At 38.6% G+C, this 22,555-nt stretch overlaps 6 protein-coding genes across 7 annotated transcripts; 2 read left to right on the top strand and 4 right to left on the bottom strand.

The window, feature by feature from the left end:
- On the top strand, positions 1-7,821 carry LOC145903945 (pre-mRNA-processing factor 6-like). Its single transcript, XM_082992141.1, has 18 exons — positions 1-174; positions 242-410; positions 472-684; positions 923-1,077; positions 1,349-1,514; positions 1,871-2,122; positions 2,374-2,536; positions 2,761-2,927; positions 3,126-3,280; positions 3,793-3,875; positions 4,275-4,398; positions 4,716-4,883; positions 5,235-5,391; positions 5,935-6,096; positions 6,285-6,421; positions 6,616-6,822; positions 7,146-7,272; positions 7,641-7,821. The coding sequence occupies exons 1-18, from the start codon at positions 77-79 to the stop codon at positions 7,791-7,793; spliced, it is 2,856 nt and encodes a 951-aa protein (XP_082848267.1). The 5' UTR covers positions 1-76; the 3' UTR covers positions 7,794-7,821.
- A 425-nt stretch (positions 7,822-8,246) lies between these two features.
- Positions 8,247-10,282, bottom strand: LOC145903435 (uncharacterized). The gene is made up of 5 exons (XM_082991518.1): positions 9,970-10,282; positions 9,714-9,829; positions 9,303-9,502; positions 8,845-9,084; positions 8,247-8,623 (listed from the first exon to the last, which is right to left on the bottom strand). The coding sequence occupies exons 1-5, from the start codon at positions 10,184-10,186 to the stop codon at positions 8,353-8,355; spliced, it is 1,044 nt and encodes a 347-aa protein (XP_082847644.1). The 5' UTR covers positions 10,187-10,282; the 3' UTR covers positions 8,247-8,352.
- Positions 10,283-10,817: 535 nt separating this feature from the next.
- LOC145902631 (uncharacterized) lies at positions 10,818-16,349 on the top strand. 2 transcript variants are annotated; one of them, XM_082990674.1, is made up of 13 exons: positions 10,818-11,144; positions 11,514-11,647; positions 11,901-12,000; positions 12,255-12,355; positions 12,429-12,531; positions 13,486-13,625; positions 13,786-13,855; positions 13,970-14,067; positions 14,210-14,288; positions 14,465-14,596; positions 15,058-15,222; positions 15,590-15,682; positions 15,842-16,349. In XM_082990674.1, the coding sequence occupies exons 1-13, from the start codon at positions 11,046-11,048 to the stop codon at positions 15,908-15,910; spliced, it is 1,383 nt and encodes a 460-aa protein (XP_082846800.1). In that variant the 5' UTR covers positions 10,818-11,045; the 3' UTR covers positions 15,911-16,349. The 2 variants fall into 2 exon arrangements, with proteins under 2 accessions (XP_082846800.1, XP_082846801.1); XM_082990675.1 differs by having other exon boundaries at positions 10,820-11,144; positions 11,904-12,000.
- A 52-nt stretch (positions 16,350-16,401) lies between these two features.
- On the bottom strand, positions 16,402-18,276 carry LOC145902743 (platelet-activating factor acetylhydrolase-like). The gene is made up of 2 exons (XM_082990843.1): positions 18,165-18,276; positions 16,402-17,941 (listed from the first exon to the last, which is right to left on the bottom strand). The coding sequence occupies exon 2, from the start codon at positions 17,886-17,888 to the stop codon at positions 16,716-16,718; it is 1,173 nt and encodes a 390-aa protein (XP_082846969.1). The 5' UTR covers positions 17,889-17,941; positions 18,165-18,276; the 3' UTR covers positions 16,402-16,715.
- A 1,382-nt stretch (positions 18,277-19,658) lies between these two features.
- On the bottom strand, positions 19,659-21,202 carry LOC145901896 (platelet-activating factor acetylhydrolase-like). The gene has a single exon (XM_082989706.1). The coding sequence runs from the start codon at positions 21,123-21,125 to the stop codon at positions 19,962-19,964; it is 1,164 nt and encodes a 387-aa protein (XP_082845832.1). The 5' UTR covers positions 21,126-21,202; the 3' UTR covers positions 19,659-19,961.
- On the bottom strand, positions 21,164-22,527 carry LOC145901894 (platelet-activating factor acetylhydrolase-like). The gene has a single exon (XM_082989704.1). The coding sequence runs from the start codon at positions 22,525-22,527 to the stop codon at positions 21,334-21,336; it is 1,194 nt and encodes a 397-aa protein (XP_082845830.1). The 3' UTR covers positions 21,164-21,333.
- Positions 22,528-22,555: the final 28 nt, after the last annotated feature.

Consider the following 22,555-nt stretch of genomic DNA (forward strand, 5'->3'; position numbering starts at 1 on the left):
ATCGACAGTCATACTTTCTTGCTATGGACAAAAATTTGTTGTGTATAGAATAGTGTAGTGACACAAAACTGTCGAAATGGCTGAAATTACAGGAGTTGTTCAGTCTCAAAAGAAAAAGAAGCCCTGGCTTGGGCAAGCTGCTCCCCCAGGATATGTACCAGGTCTTGGTCGTGGGTGTGTACTTTGGCTTACCTATTGTTTGCTTGATAAAAGTGTAGTCATATACGTTTGATCAAAACAGAGCCACTGGTTTCACCACGCGATCAGATATTGGACCTGCTCGTGACGTAAGTGATCCCACAGATGATCGCCATGCTCCACCTGGTCTACGAACAGTTGGGGACCAGATGAAAGCATCTCGGAAGACTGAAGATGAAGAGGAGGACCTGAATGATGCAAATTATGATGAGGTAATGTTGCTGTTTGGTCTCTTAAATTTAGTTGCTAATGAGATCTTTTTTTGCTTTTCAGTTTACTGGTTATGCTGGTAATCTTTTTGCATCTGGACCTTATGAGAAGGATGACGAAGAAGCAGATCAGATCTATGCCACTGTGGATCGAAAGATGGATGAGCGCAGAAAGCAGTACAGGGAGAGGCGTGAGAGGGAAGAGCTGGAAAAGTTCCGTGAGGAGCGACCTAAAATTCAGCAAATGTTTTCCGATTTAAAAAGAAAACTTGCAGTGGTAAGCATGCCTGCACATCTCTTGGCCATTGGCTAATACTTGTCAATCGAAAAAGCATTGCAAAAAATGTGGTAAAACATCACAAATAATGTATGAATGGCAACCAAAAGACATGTTCAACCGAAAAAGTGCTTCATTTTATTGTAGCCAATTGCCTACATATATACATTTCTTTACTGTCCAAGTTAATTAAACTGGGTGTTGGCATTTATTTTAAACACCAACTAAATCTTCAAAGATCACTGAAGATGATTGGACCAGTATTCCTGAGGTGGGCGACGCACGGAACAAGAGACAAAGGAATCCTCGTCTGGAGAAGATCACTCCAGTACCTGACAGTCTGTTTGCCCGTGGACTCCAACAAGGAGAGACTGTTAACAGTCTGGATGCAAGGTTTGTCATATATGCTATTGTAAAAGCATCAGATTCGTGTTAACTCTTTACAACGTGCTTAGTTTCCTTATAATTCGTGTTTTTTTACTACTATAATGTGGAAGCATTTGATGGCTAGCTGCACTGATAGAACCTGATAGTTTAAAACATTTGCACTCTCTGCAGTTCACTTATCATATATTAAAATTGCTCAGCTAGTTTAGGTTATCTGCATTCAATTAACTGAAAATTTACATGTTAGGTCTGGTGACCACATTACATTTTAACACAGGCAACAACATTTCGGAGGGATAAACACTCCATTTCCAGGTGCATCTGGCTTAAACACCCCCTTTCCAGGCACTGCAACACCTGGCTGGTCAACTCCTGCTGGAGAACTGGACATGAGGAAAATTGGCCAAGCGAGAAACACCCTCATGGACATGAGATTGAGTCAGGTATGTGTGGCAAGCACCTTTTGCTTGTGCTTTTTGTTACACTCTCTACCAAAAACACAATGTTTGGTTGATGTTAAGCTCAATTAACTCAAAAAAATATTTACTTTTACTTTCATTTACTTATGTGAGATCCTCACAGTGAGGACACGTTAGGTCTGCAACATGCAGGAGTTTTTGAATCAGTTGTTGGAATTTAGTTGTTGTGTCAAATTGTTAAACTTTGTCACACAATAACATTAAATGGAATTTGTATTGTTGTTGTTTTCACACAGAATTGCTTTTGTATAGCTCACAATAAAGTGATGATAACTTTAAATTTAATTATTGAGTTGCCTTTCACAAAAATCATATTTAAGGTTTCCGATTCTGTCAGTGGACAAACAGTTGTGGACCCGAAAGGTTACCTCACCGACCTTCACTCTATGCTTCCACAATATGGAGGCGACGTAGCTGATATTAAGAAAGCGAGGCTTCTCCTCAAATCTGTAAGAGAAACCAACCCCAAACATCCACCCGCGTGGATTGCTTCTGCCCGTCTTGAAGAGGTCACTGGAAAACTACAAATCGCCAGAAACATCATCATGAAAGGAACTGAAATGTGCCCCAAGGTGATAATATTTGTGGTTAGCTTGTTGTGGTGATGAGGGTGCATGTTCCATAGTTTATTTTGAAAAATTTAAAATTTACCTGCTCTTACTCAAAGGTGTTTTAAAACTTAGTAATTTCTTAACCAGTAGTATGTGTTGTGTTTGTATTACAAATTATGCATATTTAATTGGTCTTTAATAGCTGCCTTCAGTGTCATGTGTAATGGTTTCTTGGATTCAATCACAACAATTATGTAGCATTTTGTCAACAGAGTGAGGATGTTTGGCTTGAAGCCGCAAGGTTGCAACCCAGCGATGCAGCAAGAGCAGTCTGTGCCAATGCTATTGTGCAGATCCCACAATCTGTAAGGATATGGATTAGAGCTGCAGCACTTGAGACTGACGACAAAGCCAAAAAAAGAGTGTTTCGAAAAGGTACCAACTAATCATGTTAGATGTTAAAACCAACCATATGGCTACATGTTATATGTTTCATTGGTTGACCTTTTGTTTGAGGAAACTTTGATTGTGTGTCAGCCACCATTGTGCTGCTAACACATCCATAACCAAAGCAATAAGTTTTAACCTTCTAACGCCAAAACTAGTCTCTGTTTGGCAGCAAATACTGCAGGAAACAATACATTTTCTATCTCTTTTAGCTTTGGAGCACATCCCAAACTCTGTGCGGTTGTGGAAGGTAGCTGTGGAGCTTGAGGATCCGGAGGACGCGAGGATCATGCTCTCCCGAGCTGTTGAGTGTTGTCCGCACAGCATGGAACTGTGGTTGGCGCTGGCCAAACTCGAGACCTACGAAAACGCAAGAAAGGTACAGTTACATTTTAACAAAACCTAATAGTTTGGTCCGTGCTTAACGTTGTCCGCGCGCTGTATACGTAACGAAAGTACAGTTTGGTGTAGCAGCAAATGCTTCAAATAATAAACGTCAATTCATTACAGCAGCTGTTATTTTTGATGCAAAATTCCCTCGTTCAGCCTCATTAGCCTATTTGCTTGTATCTTCCAGGTATTGAACAAAGCAAGAGAACACATCCCCACCGAGCGGCAAATTTGGATCACGGCCGCTAAACTAGAGGAAGCTCACGACAACATGAAGATGGTCGACAAGATCATCGAACGTTCCATCGTATCGCTCAAAGCGAACATGGTGGATATAAACAGGTGCCTATCGGTCAATAATTATCGGCGCTATGAAAAACGTATGAAAAAATGAGTGCATTACGCAGCGGGTACTAAAAATGCATGCCCACTTTCAAAGTTGAAGAAGTTGTCTATTCATCTGCATTGGCCGTCAAAATCGCAGCATGACAATTCTGATGTGATTTATAACGTAGTATGGAGTATGCCATGTAGTAAACTTCTTGTTAGATATAAAATAACAAACTTATTTTTCAAATATTACTTAAAGAGACGGAAGGGCTTTTAAATGAGTATATACCATTTAATGTGCAGAGCTGACGATAGAAACTGCTAAAAGCCGTTAGAGTCATACTGTATTTTGTAAATGACTATCAATCCAAAACCGCTTATACACGACGTTGATTAAGTTCTTAACGCGACAGTTTGCGATTTCTTTCCGCCTTTTGATGGGTTTTATTAATGACCTTAGTACACCCACTATAGGCGTGCCCTTACCCACTATAGGCGTGAAATATCTTTATTCTCAATTGCAGGGAACAGTGGATACAAGATGCCGAGGACACGGAGAAGGCGGGAAGCATCTCCACTTGTCAGAGCATTATCAAACACGTTATAGGTTCGTGTAAGAGCTTGCCCGTGCTGTTTTCAGACAAAACCCCGTGTGAACGACGTGTTAATGTGGCAATTTCTAACCCGTGGGCCGTTTTTTTGGTTCGAATATGTTGTGGATTTAAAAATTAAGACAAAAGGAATCAACACTATTTTCAAACATTAATTTTGTTACTTGTTTTGTGTAGATTTGTTTGACCATTATCATTACTTTGGCGTGATGACAAACGTACCGAAAAATATCTACATGTGCGCGCAATATCAATTCCGGAATCAAAGTAACCCACAAACAAACAAAAAAACGTTGAGAAGCAGTGCCACATCTCTTAAACACACTTTCCCTAAGACCGCTGAAAATGGCGACTTTTTATACCGTGTTCCTCCATAACTCGTATCTTAAACACAGGTATTGGTATCGAGGACGAGGACCGAAAACACACGTGGATGGACGACGCCGAGAGTTCTATTTCGCATGGTGCTTACGAATGCTCCAGAGCTATCTACGCCCACGCTCTAAGCACACTGCCAAGGTGAGGCAAAGTGATGCCACTTGTATGACAATAAACCCTCACTTTGCTTGTCGCCAAATTTACCTTGTGAGCCTAAGCTGGGTAATCAATAAGTTTAAGCCGTACGACCAAATTTAATATATGCTTCCGTATAAGTTTCCGTAGTTTGTATTGTCAAGTGACATGGTTTCAAATTCAACAATGATTGAAATAAGATAAGCTCTAGGTATTTTCCACCAGTTTATCGTACACTAATTACCTGGAATGGTTTGCGTTGTGTTGTGTAGGACAAGTGAGTAACCGACTGTATAACACCTCATTTTTGCATCACTAAACAGCAAGAAAAGCGTGTGGCTGAGGGCCGCCTACCTCGAAAAAAATCACGGCACACGAGAGTCGCTGGAGGCGCTGTTGCAACGTGCGGTGGCCCATTGTCCGAAGGCCGAAGTATTGTGGCTAATGGGAGCCAAGTCGAAGTGGATGGCCAATGACGTTTCAGCCGCACGGTAAAATACATTTTACGTTTTTCGGCATGGTTTTGTAACTGGCAAGTTCGATGCCATGTTCTGCTCTTGCGTGATTTTTTGTGGATATTGCGGGTGGTAAAACACCAGCTGTTTTTTAAATTTGACAAGTGAAAATTCGGTCAAAGGTGTGTAATTAAATTGCGGATTGTCCTTCAAATATTGCTATCACAACAGACGGTCACGCTAATGTAGAAAACCGAAGTTCAATTTTCCGCATTTAAAAAAGGTTTCTGTTTGGAAATTTCAACCTTGGTTCAGAACGCGTGATCAGATTTACCCGGCAACGCGACAACAGAAGTAAAAATTAAGAACGACATTTTAATAACATAGATCCATTCTTGCCCACGCCTTCCAAGCTAACCCCAATTCGGAAGATATCTGGTTGGCTGCCGTTAAACTTGAATCTGAGAACAACGAACACGACAGAGCAAGAAAGTTATTGGCCAAGGCTAGAGCCAACGCCTGCACTGCCCGAGTTATGATGAAGGTAAGTGGTTTTGCGTGTCCGCATGCATATTTAGAAACGACCCGGTGTCGGGTTGTAAAGAAGAAAAAAATGGTAAGACCAAACAACACAAAACACAACTTGTCGCGAATCGTTCATGTATTCAATTTCAGATAGTTTTGAACTTTCACGACTTTTGCAAAATGTATTCTGGGAATCAGTCACTTAACTAAACGTGAACATTCTATGCCAATGCCTACGGCCTATACGTTTCAGCACTTCGCAAACACATAGCCATGCCTACACATAACAATGTAACATTCGAAACGAAACAATTATCTGATAAGCAATGTGGAGACAATAATATGAATTGTGTATAAGCTGCAGACAGATGGCCACTGTTGGTGCCCAACGGATGACGGTGATTGTATAGTCACCACAAAATGGAAGTCTTTGCTTGGCCGTTTGGTCAGCATAGTCGTCTTATAGTCACACCAGCTGCACTGATGAGACCTTTTAGGTCGAAACAGTGTCCACCTGTCTGCAGTTTATACACGAAACAATTATCATTACAACTTTATGCAGTCGGTGAAACTGGAGTGGTGCCTGAACCGACTCGACGAGGCACAAAGTATGTTAGATGAAGCCACACATAAATATCCAGATTTCGCCAAGCTGTGGATGATGAAGGGTCAGATCGCCGAACAACTTGGTGACGTCATCAAATCGCGGGAGGCATACACCTCGGTAAGTAAACGCAAAGCGAGTTTTAGAAATCAAACGTCAAGTGCTGATTTAGTTTTGGCCCAGAAAAGTTCCTTGTGTGAGTAATATATTTGGAGACATCAGCGGCAAAGCGCAAAACAAACTGAATAATATACTGTTGGGTTTTTGCAGCACTGACTTATGATCTGATTTCTTCGTTTTGTGTGCAGGGTTTGGGAAAATGTCCGCGCGCTATTCCACTTTGGATTCTGCTCAGTAAGTTGGAGGAGAGGAAGGGAACGTTGACGAAAGCCCGCGCGGTGTTGGAGAAGGCAAGACTCAAAAACCCCATGAACCCCGAGTTATGGTGAGTGTATGATTCTTTTGCCAACTGTGTCTAAAAGCGAGCACATGAAAATCCCCCTTGTTTGCCGTTTTTTTTAAATCTAAATAGCTCCCTTGACCTTTTTTCAGCAAGAGAAAATTGTTTTGTAATTCAGGCTCTATTCCAACTGTTCCCGTCAAAAAGCGAATAATATTTGGTACATTTTTCCTTTTTAGGTTAGCCTCCATAAGATTAGAATGGAACGCTAACATCAAGAATATTGCCAGCAGTCTGATGGCCCGTGCCCTACAAGAATGCCCTTCATCCGGTATTCTATGGGCCGAGGCGGTCTTCATCGAAGCCAGACCACAGAGGAAGACAAAGAGTGTCGACGCGCTCAAGAAATGCGAGCACGACCGACACGTTCTGCTTGCTATAGCTAGGTAGGAATAAGGTTTTAAATGTTTTTTGAGGTTATATGAAAAAAGACACAACCCATGTGTACGCGTATAAACACGAACAGACAGTTCTGAGACGAATATGCTGGTTTACGTTATTTTATTTGTTTTTAGGGCGCCCATAATTCAAAAACTATTATAGTTCGCTTGTTTGTTGCAACTAAAATTGTGCATAAAGTTTTCATGATACATGATGTGATTTGCATCGTGATTTTAAACCCAACAACTACTGGTTGATTATACTCCAAAAAATGCACTATTTTGTACAATTTGTTACCACAAGTTGCAAGCATGTACATCGTACACAGGTTATTCTGGAGCGAGCGAAAATTGACGAAGGCACGTGAGTGGTTTCTGAGAACGGTTAAGATTGACCAGGACTTCGGAGATGCGTGGTCTTACTTCTACAGATTTGAGTTGGCGCACGGCAACGAGGTAAAAACCCTAACCTTTTCTTAGTTGTGTTACATATGGCTCTAATCAATCAGAGTTTGGGCTTACCTGTTCTACGAAGCTGGGCTGGGCAAATTTTTCGACTCACGGTCCAGAAATTATGAGAAATTAGACAGAATGTTGCATGTAAGCATATAGTGGGCAATGAGTGTTTGCACTCTAGTTTGCAAACGGTCGCATCAAACTTACACCAAACTGCAATGTTTTACCAAAAAGCTTAAAAAACGCCCAGTAAACTTACATTGAACTGCAGAATTAATAGCATTATGTAAGTAAAATTAGTTTACACCAAGTTCGCCTATGTCGCTTATGTACCCACATAAATAATTTTTACGACGCTTTGGCCGCAGGATAAACAGCAGGAGATTTTGAGGCGTTGTGGGAATGCTGAACCCCGCCATGGTGAGTTATGGCAGTCAGTTTCCAAAGACATCGCCAACTGGAAGCTCAAGACCAAAGAACTGCTCCCATTGGTCAGCACAAAAGTGTCGGTCGCTTTCTAAGTCTTACTGTTTCTACTGTCTTTATTTCGCCTGTACAATAAATTTCCAAAAAAATGTGGTTTTGTCTGTTGTACAACATGATCTATTATGGTGCTTCTTAACTTCCGTTTTCTCACAACCGACATAAAAAATATTCACCTGCAGGAAAAAGTTGCATTTCTGGTTAAGCCCTAGCCTTGGTTTCTCATATTTTGCAACGTTTACGAAAAAAATTACTTTACTTCAACTACCGCGCCGCGCCGCGCCGCGCATGTACGTAACGAAAGTTTCGCGACTGTATGGTTGATAAGCACTACGCTATTTAACAAATGTACAGGTAACTGCTTGTTTGAGACCAAGGCAGGTCTGTCGCGTTCTGAAATTCAAATCTTGAGATATTTCCGAAACCTGCACACGAGCACAAAAGGGTGTGTGTTCTATTGCGATATCACAAACAGGATAGTAGCAGCAACAAGTTGCACACAACATAACGAAATATTCATCTATACTGCAAATCAACAATGAGACTTTGTGGCGCAATATAGTCGAACGACACAAGACAGAAATGCCACAGTCTTGGTCACCGTTTAGCGCAAATCTGAATGTCGGTTTGAATCGTCCTTGTATCTTGCTCCAAGGCTATCAGATTTGTCTGTGAATGACGGTTCAAACGACTCGACGCGATCCCGTGCAGATGTTTACGTGGTGAAACCAGATAGTCCGAGTGACATGGGGCAACTTCCGTGAGGTCAAGAAATTTGCTGTAGTCGTTCTCGATTCCGACGAAGTCCTTTTTCGCCGCTTTTTCGTGCTCATGGTAAGTTTTGGATTCCCTCGTCAGTTGCGCAATCCTATAAATTTGAATAGGGTTTGAAAACTAATTTCACGTTCGAATCTGCCATAAACTAAAAAATAATTAAAATTCTACGGGGACAAATTTAGAAACCAGTCTTGATTCAACATTGGCTATATAGTTTTTCAATCATCTCTGAAAAAAATCACGCAAAACCTTATATTGATTCAGCGTCACTACATGCGAATACCACAACGGGCACACTAGCAAAGCACTTACCTTTCATTCAAATGTTTGATTTCGGCCTTGTGTAACTTCCGTTGCTGGTCCAGCATCTTTTCTGCAACGTTCTGGCATTCATATTGGGCGCCCGCTACCTCTTGTTTGGTTTTAGAATTGGAGCGCTCTTTGGCGACCCTTAGAGCTTGGGCAATGGCCTCCTCACGTTCAAGTGCTGATGCTGCCCGAAGTCGTTTGTGTTGTTCAATAAGGGCAGCTTCGATAGCCTCCGCCTTTATCCTTAATCATGCAAAAAATATACATTTTATTGACCTTGCACACACATCTATATTTCATATGTGTGTTGTTTGAGTACATGGTGTCACAAGTTTTCAGTGCTACTTTTAGGCTGTTAGTTTAGAGGTCTTTCAAATTTCCCGTGCTGCAGTCAACTGCTGACAGATGAAATCAGTTTGGCCATTAAGGCAAAATAACCTGTAATAGAACATTCAAAATACCTCTCAGCCAATTCCCATTGTGCTTTGAGAGCTTCCTTTTTCTCCTTGTTCATTCTCAAAATGAGCTGCTGTCTTCGTTCATTCTCAAGCAAATCACGATTTGTTTCTGTTCTGCTTGCCATCTCCTCATAGTACATTTGTTGTCTTTCCAGTGCTTGCTCCATCTCCATGTTTGCTTGTTTTAACTTATCCTCCAGCTCCTAACAGTTTTTTTTTGTCAAACTTTTGGTCATGATCATTGCAAATAACATAAGACAAAGGCAAAAATTAATTGGACCAAATGACTAAATGCAAATATGTCACATATAATACACTTGTGACTCATATTTTGATTTAAACCAATAAGCAAGCGACAATTTTTTCACCTCTTTCTGCTGATTTCATTTAAAAATAAGCGGAATGGGAACCCACCTGTTTAAATTTTCTTTGAAGCTGTTGTGTGGTCAGATTGATGGCTTGCTTCACAGCATGTTCCTTTTCTACTTGAAACTTCGTTACTTTTTGCTGGTACACATGTCTCCCAATTTCTGCAAAAAAAACATTGGTAATGCCTTTGGACAATATTTACTTAGTCCAAAATGATTGTTATAAGTGGAGTTAATCTTACAGCAAACATTTAAAGTAGGTATAACAGTGACAGAGCCAGAGTGCACACTATAAGCACAACCTTCAATATTTTCATGGGAAGCTTTTTGCGCGGTCAACGACGTTCTGCTCAACATGTGTTCCAAATAAGTCACCGCCGCCGTCTTCGGTCTTTCCACATATCCATGTTTTGAAAATAAATTGAGCTTGTCGGGCGGCACTGGATAGACATAAGCCAACTTTTCTGAAGAGTTGTTTTGGCGACTTGGGTTTCTTCGTCTGCTACACCCTTGTGACATGTTATACTTGCTGTGGGCGATTTGTTTTTATTTGAACAACGGTAATTTTCAACTTTCTTTTCTTTCAGAGGGTGCAAAAACTTTTGTTTTTACAACCATGCAACTTCACCGCGTTTTATATCAGGCACAGCATAGATAGTGGGGTTGCTAGGCTACGAAGGCACCACCAAGTGTTTGATTGTTTTTACTGTGGTTCAACCAAAAAAAGCAAGCAACAATTTAATTTTGAAAAATCATTCCGACATAACATTGCAGCGATGTGACATAAAGCGATAAAAAAAACATTTGGTTTTTGAGTTCGGTTCTTCAAAATGCATCTTCATTTTTTTTACCTTTTTTAGATAAACAGCAAAAAGTCCATCTTTTTTGCAAGTGTCCTATGGCATTACATTGACATGGAAAAGAAAGAAGCGTTCTTACATGCCTTTGGCGCTTGGAAACCGGAAGTCTTGAAATTGTCTCTTGTTTTCGGGATTTTCAGTGTGACGTCACAAAGGATAACAATAGCGAGTTGGGAAAATTCCCAGTTCGCTTTTAGCGGAAGTTCACCATCTGATGTTAATGCTAAAACAAGTTAGGCTACTGCGTTTTGTGGACGTCGGGGTTTGATGTAAATGTTTAATTCGTGTACTGTCGGCCAGTCAGCCATTTCTAAATTTTGCCCTTTGGTGGTTAACAAGCAAGGGTATATTTTGTGTTATTGTCACAACACGTGGCGTGTTTACAGGTTTGGTGTGGGTCTACTAGAGGTTAATTGGGGTAGTACAAATGTGTTTTGTTTAAGTATCACTTTTGTTCAAACAATAGCTAAGTAGTAAAACTGATAACCTATACTAGTTTTTAATTGGGGTTCCTGCAAATGGCTTATGCTCCTCAGAATGGAGGATTGCCAAATGGACAGTCTTCTGTGATGATTGTCAATCCACCAACTGACAACTATAACAGCAATGGAAATTCGGTGAATATGCTGCATATTTAATGAGAAGATTTTGTTAATTTTACTACCAGAATGCAAAAAAATTGTGTTTTTGCGAAAATGTACCAATGATAAATATAATTGGTTTTGCGGTGTATCAACATTATTTCAAGAAAAAGAAGTTTTAAGAAGAAGTTTTGTGTTGGATAGCTGGGGTTCAAAATAACAAGCTTGTATCAAGGAAATACTTACAAAACTCATTTTACCGCCTAGCTTGCACTAGGTTAGGCATAATGAATATATGACAGTACGGAGACTCATTTTCTGTTGATTTATTAGTTAAATTTTTAATTTTAGAATACTAGTTTAATTCCCATTTATGTTTTTCAACCTCATATTATTTCATTCTAGTCATCACAATATTATGAAAATGGAGGTAATGGCACGATGACATCTTACGGAAATCCCACCATGATGATTACCAATATGGTTCACCAGATGATGACCATTGCCCAAAACAATCGGGAGCTTAAAGAGTCTATAAGGTGTGGTTGATTTTTAATTTTGTTCTTTCTTGCTTGAATAATTTTGTTTTAAACTCTTTGAAAAGGTGGTACAAAGCTTGTAACATGGATGATAAATCAGCTTTTGCGTTGGTAACTTAGTTTTCATTCAAACAAGCACTTTCCCATGAATAACATATTTTTCTGTGTCAAAATATTATACATATGTTGGCAAATGGCATAATATGATATATGTGTGTTTAGACTTTTTCCACTTACTTGGTATTTTGTTAAGCAGACAAAACAATCAAGGTTTTCAAACCAAGCTCTTCGAGTTTCAGAAGTGGAAAGATAACTGGAAAATTGAGACAACTAAGATTCATCAGCATTACAAGGTTTATTACGCAAAAAATCAAATACAGTAATACTCACTTAACTCAGACAAACTTGGAAGTGCAAATGATTTTAAATGTTTTTCTGACAGAAAGTTTCAGATAGGCCAGAATATTGAATTGTGATAAGTCTAAAATTGTGTTACAGCAAGTCAATGAGACTTTATATATGTCAAACATTGTTGGGTCAAGCTAAACACATTACACAAACAACAAATTACTACACCGAGCCACATTCCACAAATATTTTTATCCAGAATGCCAGGACAATGGTGTTTAATTTACGACAAGACAAAGTCATGTTGGAGACTGAAAACACCAAGCTGAAAATCCATCTTAGTTCAAAAACTAAATCAAGGTGATAAAATGCTATATAAAATTTTACTTGAAGAAAAGACATGATCATGCAACATGCTTTTTGGATGTTGTAGTGACAATGAGGATTGTTTGGAAGAGGAAAATCTGGGCTTGTTACCTGATGATATTCACTCGAAGACATTGGCAACCATAGAAAACTTGGAAAAACAGCTTAAGGTGAGATTTTGTAGCTAAATGCAACTGGTCATATACTAACCACAAAGCTCTGTTATTTTTAAATTGTTTTGCATTCACTTATGTATCAATACTGCCTTACTGCCTGTATCTAAACTTTTTTAGAACAAGACTTAGAATACCTAATGTGTTCTGTATAGACCCTGTGACATGAACCTAATTTAGAGTAATTTTATTTATTAACCGAAGTGTGTGTAATAACATAGCATATATTTATACATATATATATTGTGTATGTATGCAAATGTGTGCAAGTTTAAAAACCCAGGACTTTTCAATTGCCTTTGCATACATGCGGTTGTCCCAAGTTTAATGAAAAACTCAAAAACAAACCCTACATGATGAAACAATGCGATTGTGTCTGTATCCTCGACTAAAGTATTGTGATGTGATCGTTTTTAACCTTTGACTAATTATACAAATCTGCAATGGTCCAGGCTGTGGTCTTGCACCACTCAATACATCGATGTATCAGCGATAGGTGATAAATATTTACGAAATATATTAAAAACATCGGTAGAATCTTGTCAAACAATTGTAACTCTTCAGCGTGCAGGCCTCTGTAAGGAAATTGTAGCAGAAATATTAACTTATAAGATCAAAAACGCTACTGTTCACGAGTTTTCAAAAATGGTATTGTTGGTGAGTTATTGACCAAAGGCAACGACAAACCATTGTTTTATAAGAGGTCATCCTGGCGTGAGCGCACACGATAAACAAAGAAACTGCAGAGACGAACCTAGTGTTCGTTCTCAATCGCACTTTCACACCCCTTAAAACAATGTGCCAAAATGTGCCACTGTGTATATTATATATAATATGATGCCAAGCTCAGTAGAATAATTTTCATTGCAATATACTCGGGTGGGCTTTCCCAAATTAAGGGGATCTTTCGCAATTCACACACCTCACTACAGTTGTGCTGTTTTATCTCAGGTGTCACTGAGTGAAAAAGATGAACTGGAAAAAGAAAAAGAAAATGTGGAAAAAGCCAATCAGCAATTACAACGCATGGTACACTCAAACCAGAATATCTTTCACAAATATGAATCAGACGCCCAAGAATTGAAAAGAGTGTATGTTCAATAAATATTTGTTTGCATATATAACTGATATTAAGTTACTTATTTAAATTAATTACTAGTGATGTTTTATTGCTGCAATATGGCTCATCAATAATTTTATTATACTAACTTTTCAGCCTAAGTGAACTTTGTTTTTCTCAAAATAAAACAGAAATCAAGCACTTCTGACGGAAAGAGAACGAGTTTTGCCAATAAAACAAGACCTCGAAACTAGAAATAAGGTGGGTATTAGATTGAAACTTTGTCATCTTAATTTACATTTTGTTGCATCGCTGAATTTTAAATATAACAAAAAACACCATACTTATTTAAATACATTGCCGTTAACTTCTCAGGAGCTAACAGCGCAGCTGCTCAATGTGCTAGAGGAGTCCAAATCGTACGAGACGAAACTAAAGCAAAGCAATGCAGCAGCAGAAAAACTAAAAATTGAGTAAGCAGAGTTTATTTTCTGTTTCCAAGCCTTCTGGTCTTCTTTTGCATGCCCACAATACTCTTTCCTTTTGAAACAATGTCGGTATGTGAAAACCGGAATTAAAGCCACAATTTGCCTGTGACAGTTTCTTCGTTTGCAGAAATAAAGACTTGCAAACGCGCCTATCGGGAATAAAAGACACCATTGCAAAAGTCAAGAAAGAAAAACAAACTGTCCAGGTACTTGTACATGCTGTTGGCACCCAGTATAGGAATGTTAGAACCTGCCATCTTGAAATAAACAAAACTGTGACAATATCATCTTTGAACGTTTGTCTATTTATTTGCACTTGTTTGCACATTCGCATGCTTATCAAGTGTAATTTTATGGTTAATTAATATGGTTTGATTTGTAGAATCGCCTTGAAAGTGAACTGCAAAAGCTTCAAAGTCAGTACAGCGATAAATCTAACAGCTTCGAGCACCTCTTCTTAGAATATGACTGTTTAAGGGTCGAAAATGAACAGCTGAAATCCCAACATAGCTTGGTTTGTCTTTTTGCATGTTTTTATGTTGAAAAATTTAAAAATAGTTTATGAAGATGTTTTGTGTAATTACTGCATACATGTTGTTTTATGTTTTTGGCATTCATATACTTGAAGAACTACCAAATTAACCAAGATATGCCATATTTTTGAAAATGCCATGCAAAAAAAACTTTTCATAATATGGTCTGCTTATGATACTTTATGAACCAAATTAACAACTGGTAAGAATGTTATGCAGCATATGACCATGTCTGTTAACAACATTTCATTTAACCAAGTACATGTGTTACGTGGTGGCATTAAAAAGTTTTCCTAGCCGTGGGATTGATAAAATTAATGTTCAGAAAACAAAAAAAGTGTTAGCCCTTTTTCACCATACAAACAGTTTTGGCTGTAAATTAGTGTTTTAATGTGCATTGCCTTCGAAAGTACTGGCAATATTTTTGAAACTTCTTTGACAGCAAAATCTTGACGAAATGTATTCAAGACTACTGTGTGCTGACGAATCTCTTCAGAAGAAAGATCGTGAACTTAAGGATCTCGAGGAGAGGTGCAAAACAGAGAAACGACAAGCTGAAGCAAAATTGAAAAAGAGTCAAGAAGATATGGAATTCTTCAAAGCGCAGGTAGGAAATTTAAATGTTTCTTTAACTGATGGCCTTTTCAGAGACTGTTAAACATTATTAAAGTGACATGTTGTTGTTTTGGCCTTTTCTACCTGGTCCTTTTTATTTACTGTTGTTGTTTTACAAACTGTTTTTAATATCTTTTCATTCTTACTTGTGTTTACTACACAAGAATTAGGAAACTAGTGATTTGTTTCTGTTTTGGTGTACCATAGTTTTCAACACTGGCATAAGCAATAGATGGTTAGGCCTTGTGCTGAAATAAGTGCAGCTTGAAAATAAATCCAAATTTGTGTTGGGAAGTTTTTGTCAGTAGGTCAACTTGTTTTATAAAAAATTAACATTTCAAATCACATGTGTTTTGTAGGCTGATGTTTATAAATCTGATTTCCTGATTGAACGCGATGACAGGTCAAAACTTCACGAACAAAATCAAAAACACAGAAATTTGTTGTTTGAGGTAGGTTCTTTGTGTTGTGTTATCTGGTTGCAAATATATGATCTATATTTCACTTTGGTTGGGACAAAATGAATGTGCTAGTTGTAATTTTTATACTGTAGACTATTTACTTATTTTCTCTCATATAAATATCAAAATGTCGCACAAATTTCACTGTAGAGAGAAAGAGATATGGATCAGCTAAAAAAGAAGCTGGAACAGATGCAACTTGAAATGATGAGAAGATAGCAATTTGCATTTCGTTAAAAAAATATTTTCAACATCTCTTTTACATTTGTGCATGCCATGTGAATGGGTTTTCCATTTTTTTCTTCTTTTTGTACGTGCTCCCTGCAGTGCTTTGCTATCAAGACTCTGAGCACAGTTCCTGAATATGTTGTAACTGGAACTCTTAATTCAATGAACCCAATCAATTTCAGACCACTATCAACAAACCATGTAATTTATTTTCATGCTTTGAATAAGCTTCAGGTAGTGATACTGGCCTGCATCATACCGCGAATAGTTAAATACACAACTGCGTTATGTTTAACATTGTAAACTGTTATTGTATCTTCCTTTAAATTGTCCCAACTGTACTGAGCTGGTGTTTTTTCTTCTAACTTGTAATCTTTCTTCTGTGCTACAGTCAAGAAGTTTGCTATTTGCTGTAATTTAATTTACCTTCATACAACTTGTCCATTTTTAATCACTACCAGTTGACAGAAAAACAACAGCAATTAATAGTTGAATTTTATTGTCAGGTTAGGTAAACACATTTATACAACATTAAAATGTCAAGAACAGGTAAAATTGAGACAAACAGCAGAGGTAAGTGAGGCAAACAAAACAGAGCCACTGTTGTAACAAACAAAAGTATGAAAGTTGTAATGTATGAAATACAACTGCAAACAAATAATACACAATATTGATTTGTCTCGACAAGGTAAAGTGCAAATTATCATGTATAACACACAAGTCAAAAAAAAACTGTTAATACTGTTACATCACTGCAAACAACAAGCTACACAATTTATGCAAAGTGTTTGCAGAGTTAATAAACTTTCTGCATGTTCTCCCCCATTTCAATCTTGAATTCTTTCAATTTATCACCTAGGGCTTCAACATCACTATTATCAATCACATGCTTCTCATGCTGCTTCACGATCCCATCCACACTGGCTCCAAAATCAAGCCCCAAATGACGACCGATAAACCCCCCCACAAGATCGTTGTTAACTTTGGTCAACACAAGTGGATCCACAGGACCATGTAGCTTGCACATTCTTGTGAACCAGTTCCATTTTGACAACAAGACAACATCGGTCTGTGTCAGATAATGAGAATTCTTTACTGTAACAATTTTTCTCTCTGCGTTTATGTCAAAAGTGCTGCCCTCGAGTTGTCGCATCTTGGCAATATCTTCCTCCTTCAAACAGTCTGAAGAATTGATAAACAGGATTGGGACTGGAGTCACATTCTTGTATACCTCTTCACTGACAGCTGACATCCAAGCATCTAAACCAATGCCAAGCTTAAACTTTGTGCCTTCAGTAAGAGCAGCAATTGCTGTGGCACCTCCAAAACAATGCCCCATTACAGCTGCTTTGTCCACATCAATGCGGCCTTGAAACTGTGACAAGTTGATTGCAGTGCCAACTCCCTCAAAAACACCTTTGTTCATGTCTTCCAAGTGCTCCAAAACAACTTTGCAATCATCAGCTCTTCTTTGAGTTTGGATGCTGCTTATGTTGTGATTTTTGCAATCCTTTTTATCAACTTTCATCATTGGAACCCAAACCTTTCTTAATTTGCTCTCATCTTCTGGTTCTTGTTCCAGATAGTAGGTTGTGCAGGCAGATTTGTCACCATGCTCTATCGCAGCCACCAGCATCCCTTTTGAGGCCAACTCAATGCACATTTGGCTGTAACAGCTGCCACCCAACCCTAAACCATGCGAGAACACAACCACCGGCATTTTTTCTATTTTCATTTTTTCAACATTTGCATTTAAGATTGCATTCATGCGTGCTTCAGAGACAAAGCACTCAAAGAATCTTGAACCAAATGCATACTCTCTGGCTGGAAGCCAAGCAGCTTTTTCCTGGTCATCGGTGACACAAGCAGGATAAAACATCCTGAACAAGCTTCGGTCTGCACCCAGTTTTGACACCACTTCGGTGCAACCAACTGAAAACCGACCTGATGGTTTTGGGAAGTTAGGCATTTCTCAGCTTTGTATTTTCACTTAATCTTCAGTGTAAAAATATGTAGGCTAATCTGCAAATATAAAAATCATAAAATAAGTGTTATGAAACTAATGCAATAGTTGATATAAACGTAAAACCGTTTAAAAGTTTATGCCCTATAAACCCACAAGTTTTAATCAAACGTTCACAGTCCTATTTCTGCCCAACGCCGGAAATGTTTGTTTTAAAAATTGTTTAATGCCGCAGTTATGTTGGACACTTTTAGTCCACAATAGTATTTGCTTCTGACTCACCTGGCATTCTTGGCTCCAATTTATATCCGACATGTATACGTGTCTTTCCAGCAAACGTGATGCAACTCGTGCAAATTTTTGACATCACAAGACCCAGCGCACGAGACTTTGTTTATCACGTGAGTCTGCGGGTCATAACAAACCATATTTGGACATGACACGTGACGGATAATGGTTCCACATGACTTAGTTTATAAAATTCATGCATTTTTGCAGCATTACCGCGTACTGATGTCATTGCAAGTACCAATTTTCAGACAATGTAAGTGTGCTAGTGATAGCATGACTTACTTTTTTACGTAAAAAGAACTTTGAAACTCTGATCACGTATCTCTAAGCAGCGTAACATTTTGAATGCACTCTCCAAAATTATGACATTTGCGTTTCTTTCACCATTTTCTATGGAATAGGTATTACTAATGAAATGCACAAAAAACAGAAGTATAAATAAATAATGACGAAAATTGCGCAGGAAAATTTATTCAAGCCAACGAATCACGATTGCACTTTTGACATATTCGGAACCCGTGACCACTTGTCATAAAAAATGTCGTCCGCGTGATTATTTGGGCAACGTGGCGCCTTGCTGGACGCTGTGACGTAATTGCTTTAGCACTCGATCAACAAATCCGACTGCATTCCGGAAAATAATTTACATTTTGTAGGATCAAAAACTATTGTGAGAACGTAATAGCATTTTTTGTCTTTAAAATTTTTTTTCTAGACATTACGTTTGAAATCAAATAGTTCTCGCACTCTGTTCTGATCCTAGATGTAGGTTACAATATTACCAATGTACCCACTGTAATGTTTTAACATTCGCTAACTTGGAACAGCTAGGGAGTCGAAACAGACCCTGCATTAAATCGATTGTGGGATGTTGCTATGTGGGCAGCAGACAATGTAGCCAAATATCGTCCTGGTTAGGGTGACCATAAGTCAAGTCTATCCCTGGCAAGCATTTAATTTTATACTTTGTCCCAAACGCATATTTGTGTATTTTGTGCTTTAGGTAATAATGCTGCGCCCCTTTAAACATTTTGTAATGATAACCTTGCTATCACCACAAAAGCTTCCCAACACAAAAGGTCTACAAAAGCTTCCCAACTGATTCACATCAACGGCAGAGGTCACCTGTACACATGGCATTAACGGTAACAGGCGCCCGCCTTCCCCAGTAAGTGTGGTATTCTGTTTTGTTATGTTTATTAAAATCATGCGGTGTGGTAACTTGGTTTAGCATTGGGTGTATTTAGACGGTTATCAGGGTCATAACATTTGTGCCGCTTATCCAGACAATGTAATTTACAGTGCTTGAAGTAAACGCGTATATTATTCCACTCCGTTGTTTTTAGAAACGTTTTGCCACAATTTATAACGTCATGCCGAATATGAAACAAAATTCTCAGCTTGATTTTGGTTCTGCAAAGATGAGCTATTCCGCAACCCACTTCTAGCATAGTTTTAATATTGCATTAGTTTTATTGTCAGGTAAGTGCAAAAAAACATGATGACAAACATATTATCAATTAGTAATTTCCGACACAAAACACACACATAAAATAAAAGAAGGAGGTAACAATATTTTCATTCATGTTGCTGTCTACACTATAGACAATTCTTATAACTGCCACATACACAATCGACTAAATGTGCAATAACATATAACAAATATATTTACAAGAAGAATTAGTGCAAACTGCAAAAGGGAAACATCAGCAATAGGTAAAGCATTCGAATTTTCCCACTAAGATATAGACAGATGATTAGTGATGGCAAAAGAAGCACAGGGTACATTTAAGAGCTTCCTTGTGAAATGATTTCTTGCTTGAACTGCTTCACTTTATCTTCATCAATTTTCACATCGCCTCCATCCAGAATATGTTTCTCATGAAGTTTTACAACATCATCGGTTTCTGCTCCACACTCAAGCCCCAAATGCTTGCCAATAAATGCACTCACAAGGTCGTTATTGACTTTTGTCAAGACAAGGGGATCCACCGACCCATGAAGCCTAAACAGCCTTGTAAACCAGCTCCACTTTGTCAGCAAGATGAAATCAGACTGTGTAAGATGGTTTGAGTTGAGCAGAGTCACAAGCCTTCTTTCAACATCAATGCCAAAGTTTTCGCTGTCAAGGTAGCGCATCCTAACAATGTCCTCCTCTTTCTGATAGTTAACTGAGTTGATCGACAGGAATGGAACATGGGCAACATTCTTAAAGTCTTCTTCCTCCAATACAGCAACCCACGAATCCAATCCAATTCCAACTTTAAATTTGGTTCCTTTGGCAACTGCTGCAATTGCAGTGGCCCCACCAAAAGAATGGCCAATAACAACATTTTTTTCCACATCGATGTGTCCTTGAAACTGCTTGAAGTCAATTGATGTGCCAACACCTTCAAAGGTGGCGCTGTTAATTTCTTCTAGGTGACCTAGGGTAGTTTCACACTCTTCTGCCCTTTGGTGGACTTGTTTGTTTCTTATACCGTGACTTGTACCGTCTTTGGTGTTAACACTCAAATAGGGAATCAAAACTTTCTTGAGGTTGCCTTTGTTCTCTGGGTCTTCTTCTAGGTAATAGGAAGAATATGCTGACTGGTCACCATGCTCAACAGCGGCCACCAGCATTCCCTTAGAAGCCAGTTCAATGCATATTTGACTGTAAACATTGCCACCCAATCCCAAACCATGTGAAAATACAACCACAGGCATTTTTTCAATTTCAGGTGAGAGATTGGCATTGAGGATAGCATTCATGCGTGCATCTGAAATAAACCATCTGAATATTCTAGAGCCAAATGCATATTCCCTTGCAGGAAGCCAAATAGCCTTTTCTCCATCACTGGTGGCACTAGCAGGATAAAACATCCTGAAAAAATTTCTGTCTGGACCCAGTTTCGACATCACTTCAGTGCATCCAACTAAGTAGGGTCCAGTTGGATTTGGAAATATAGTCATTTTGTTAATTAAGACAATCCTTTTTCCCTATGATATACCTGATAAAACAACAAATGAAAAGTAATTAAAAACAATCACAAAAATACTAATAACCATATTTTTAAAAACTTTGTAAGTGCACACACACACAAAACTATTCAATATTTCAACACTAATATAAAAAGCACAGTTGGCAAAAATTAAAGACTTATCTTACAAACATTTGTGATTAATTACGAAGGTTTTCTTTACTCTGCATTACTTTTTGTTCATCTACAACTATATTTGAACCCATAATAACATGTTGCTCATATTGTTTTGCCACATCATTAAGCTCTGCACCAAATTCTAATCCTAAATGCTTTCCCACAAAGGCTCCAACCAATTCGTGATTGACCTTCATTAAAACAGCTGGGTCGGTATTGCTGTGTAACTTGCATAGTCTTGTGAGCCAGTTCCACTTCAAAAGCAATGAAAAGTCAGTTTGGGTAACATGGTTTGAGTCAGCAATAGTGACCATCTTTCTTTCAGCTTCAATGTTAAAAGTGTCCGGGTCTAACTTCCGCATGCTACCCACATTTGCAGCCCACTGAAAGGAAAATGCATTGATGAAAAGGAACGGAACAGATCCTACATTTCTATAGATTTGTTTATCCAATGGGTACATCCATGCGTCCAATCCAATGCCAACTTTAAATCGTTTTTCCTTTGAGAGGGCGGCAATTGCTGTTGCACCTCCAAACGAGTGCCCAAGGATAGCAACCTTGTCAAAATCAAGCTGCCCCCTAAACTGAGTCAAATCAATTTCAGTGGCAATGCCACTAAATGTACCATTGTTGATTTCTTCAAGATGTCCAAGAGTTGAGACACAGTCATCAGCACGTTTGTGAAGCTGGTTATTTCTTAGTTCACGTCCCTTGGGGTGATTTACAGGTATATTGTTGAAAGGTAGCCATAGATGATTGTATCTAGCAGAGTCATTTGGATCTTGCTCCAAGTAATATGTAGTAGTGGCTGATCCATCTGAATGTTCAAGGGATGCAACTAGAGCACCTTTGGAGGCAAGTTCAATACATATATGGCTGTATGTGGTGCGATTGGCACACATACCATGTGAAAAAACAACTATTGGCATTTTTCCAGTCCTTTTGTTCCTCTCAAGGTCTGCATTAAGAAAAGCTTGCATGCGAGCACCAGAAAAAAAGTACTGAAAAATCCGTGAGAAGACACTTAGATTTACAATTTTAAGAAAACCATCAGCATATTGATTGCATGGCAACCAAAGGGCACATTCGGATTTGTCTGATTTGTTAGCTGGATAAAAAATTCTAAATAAGCAGCGATCTGGTCCACATTTCGAAACTAGATCTGTACAGCCCACTGCATATGGACCTGTTGGCTCGGGAAATTCAGACATTTGCATGTGGCATGTTGCTAACTATGTACATGAA

Source organism: Ascidia mentula, chromosome 5 (assembly GCF_947561715.1).
Source record: "Ascidia mentula chromosome 5, kaAscMent1.1, whole genome shotgun sequence".
NCBI classification, from domain to species: Eukaryota; Metazoa; Chordata; class Ascidiacea; order Phlebobranchia; family Ascidiidae; genus Ascidia; species Ascidia mentula.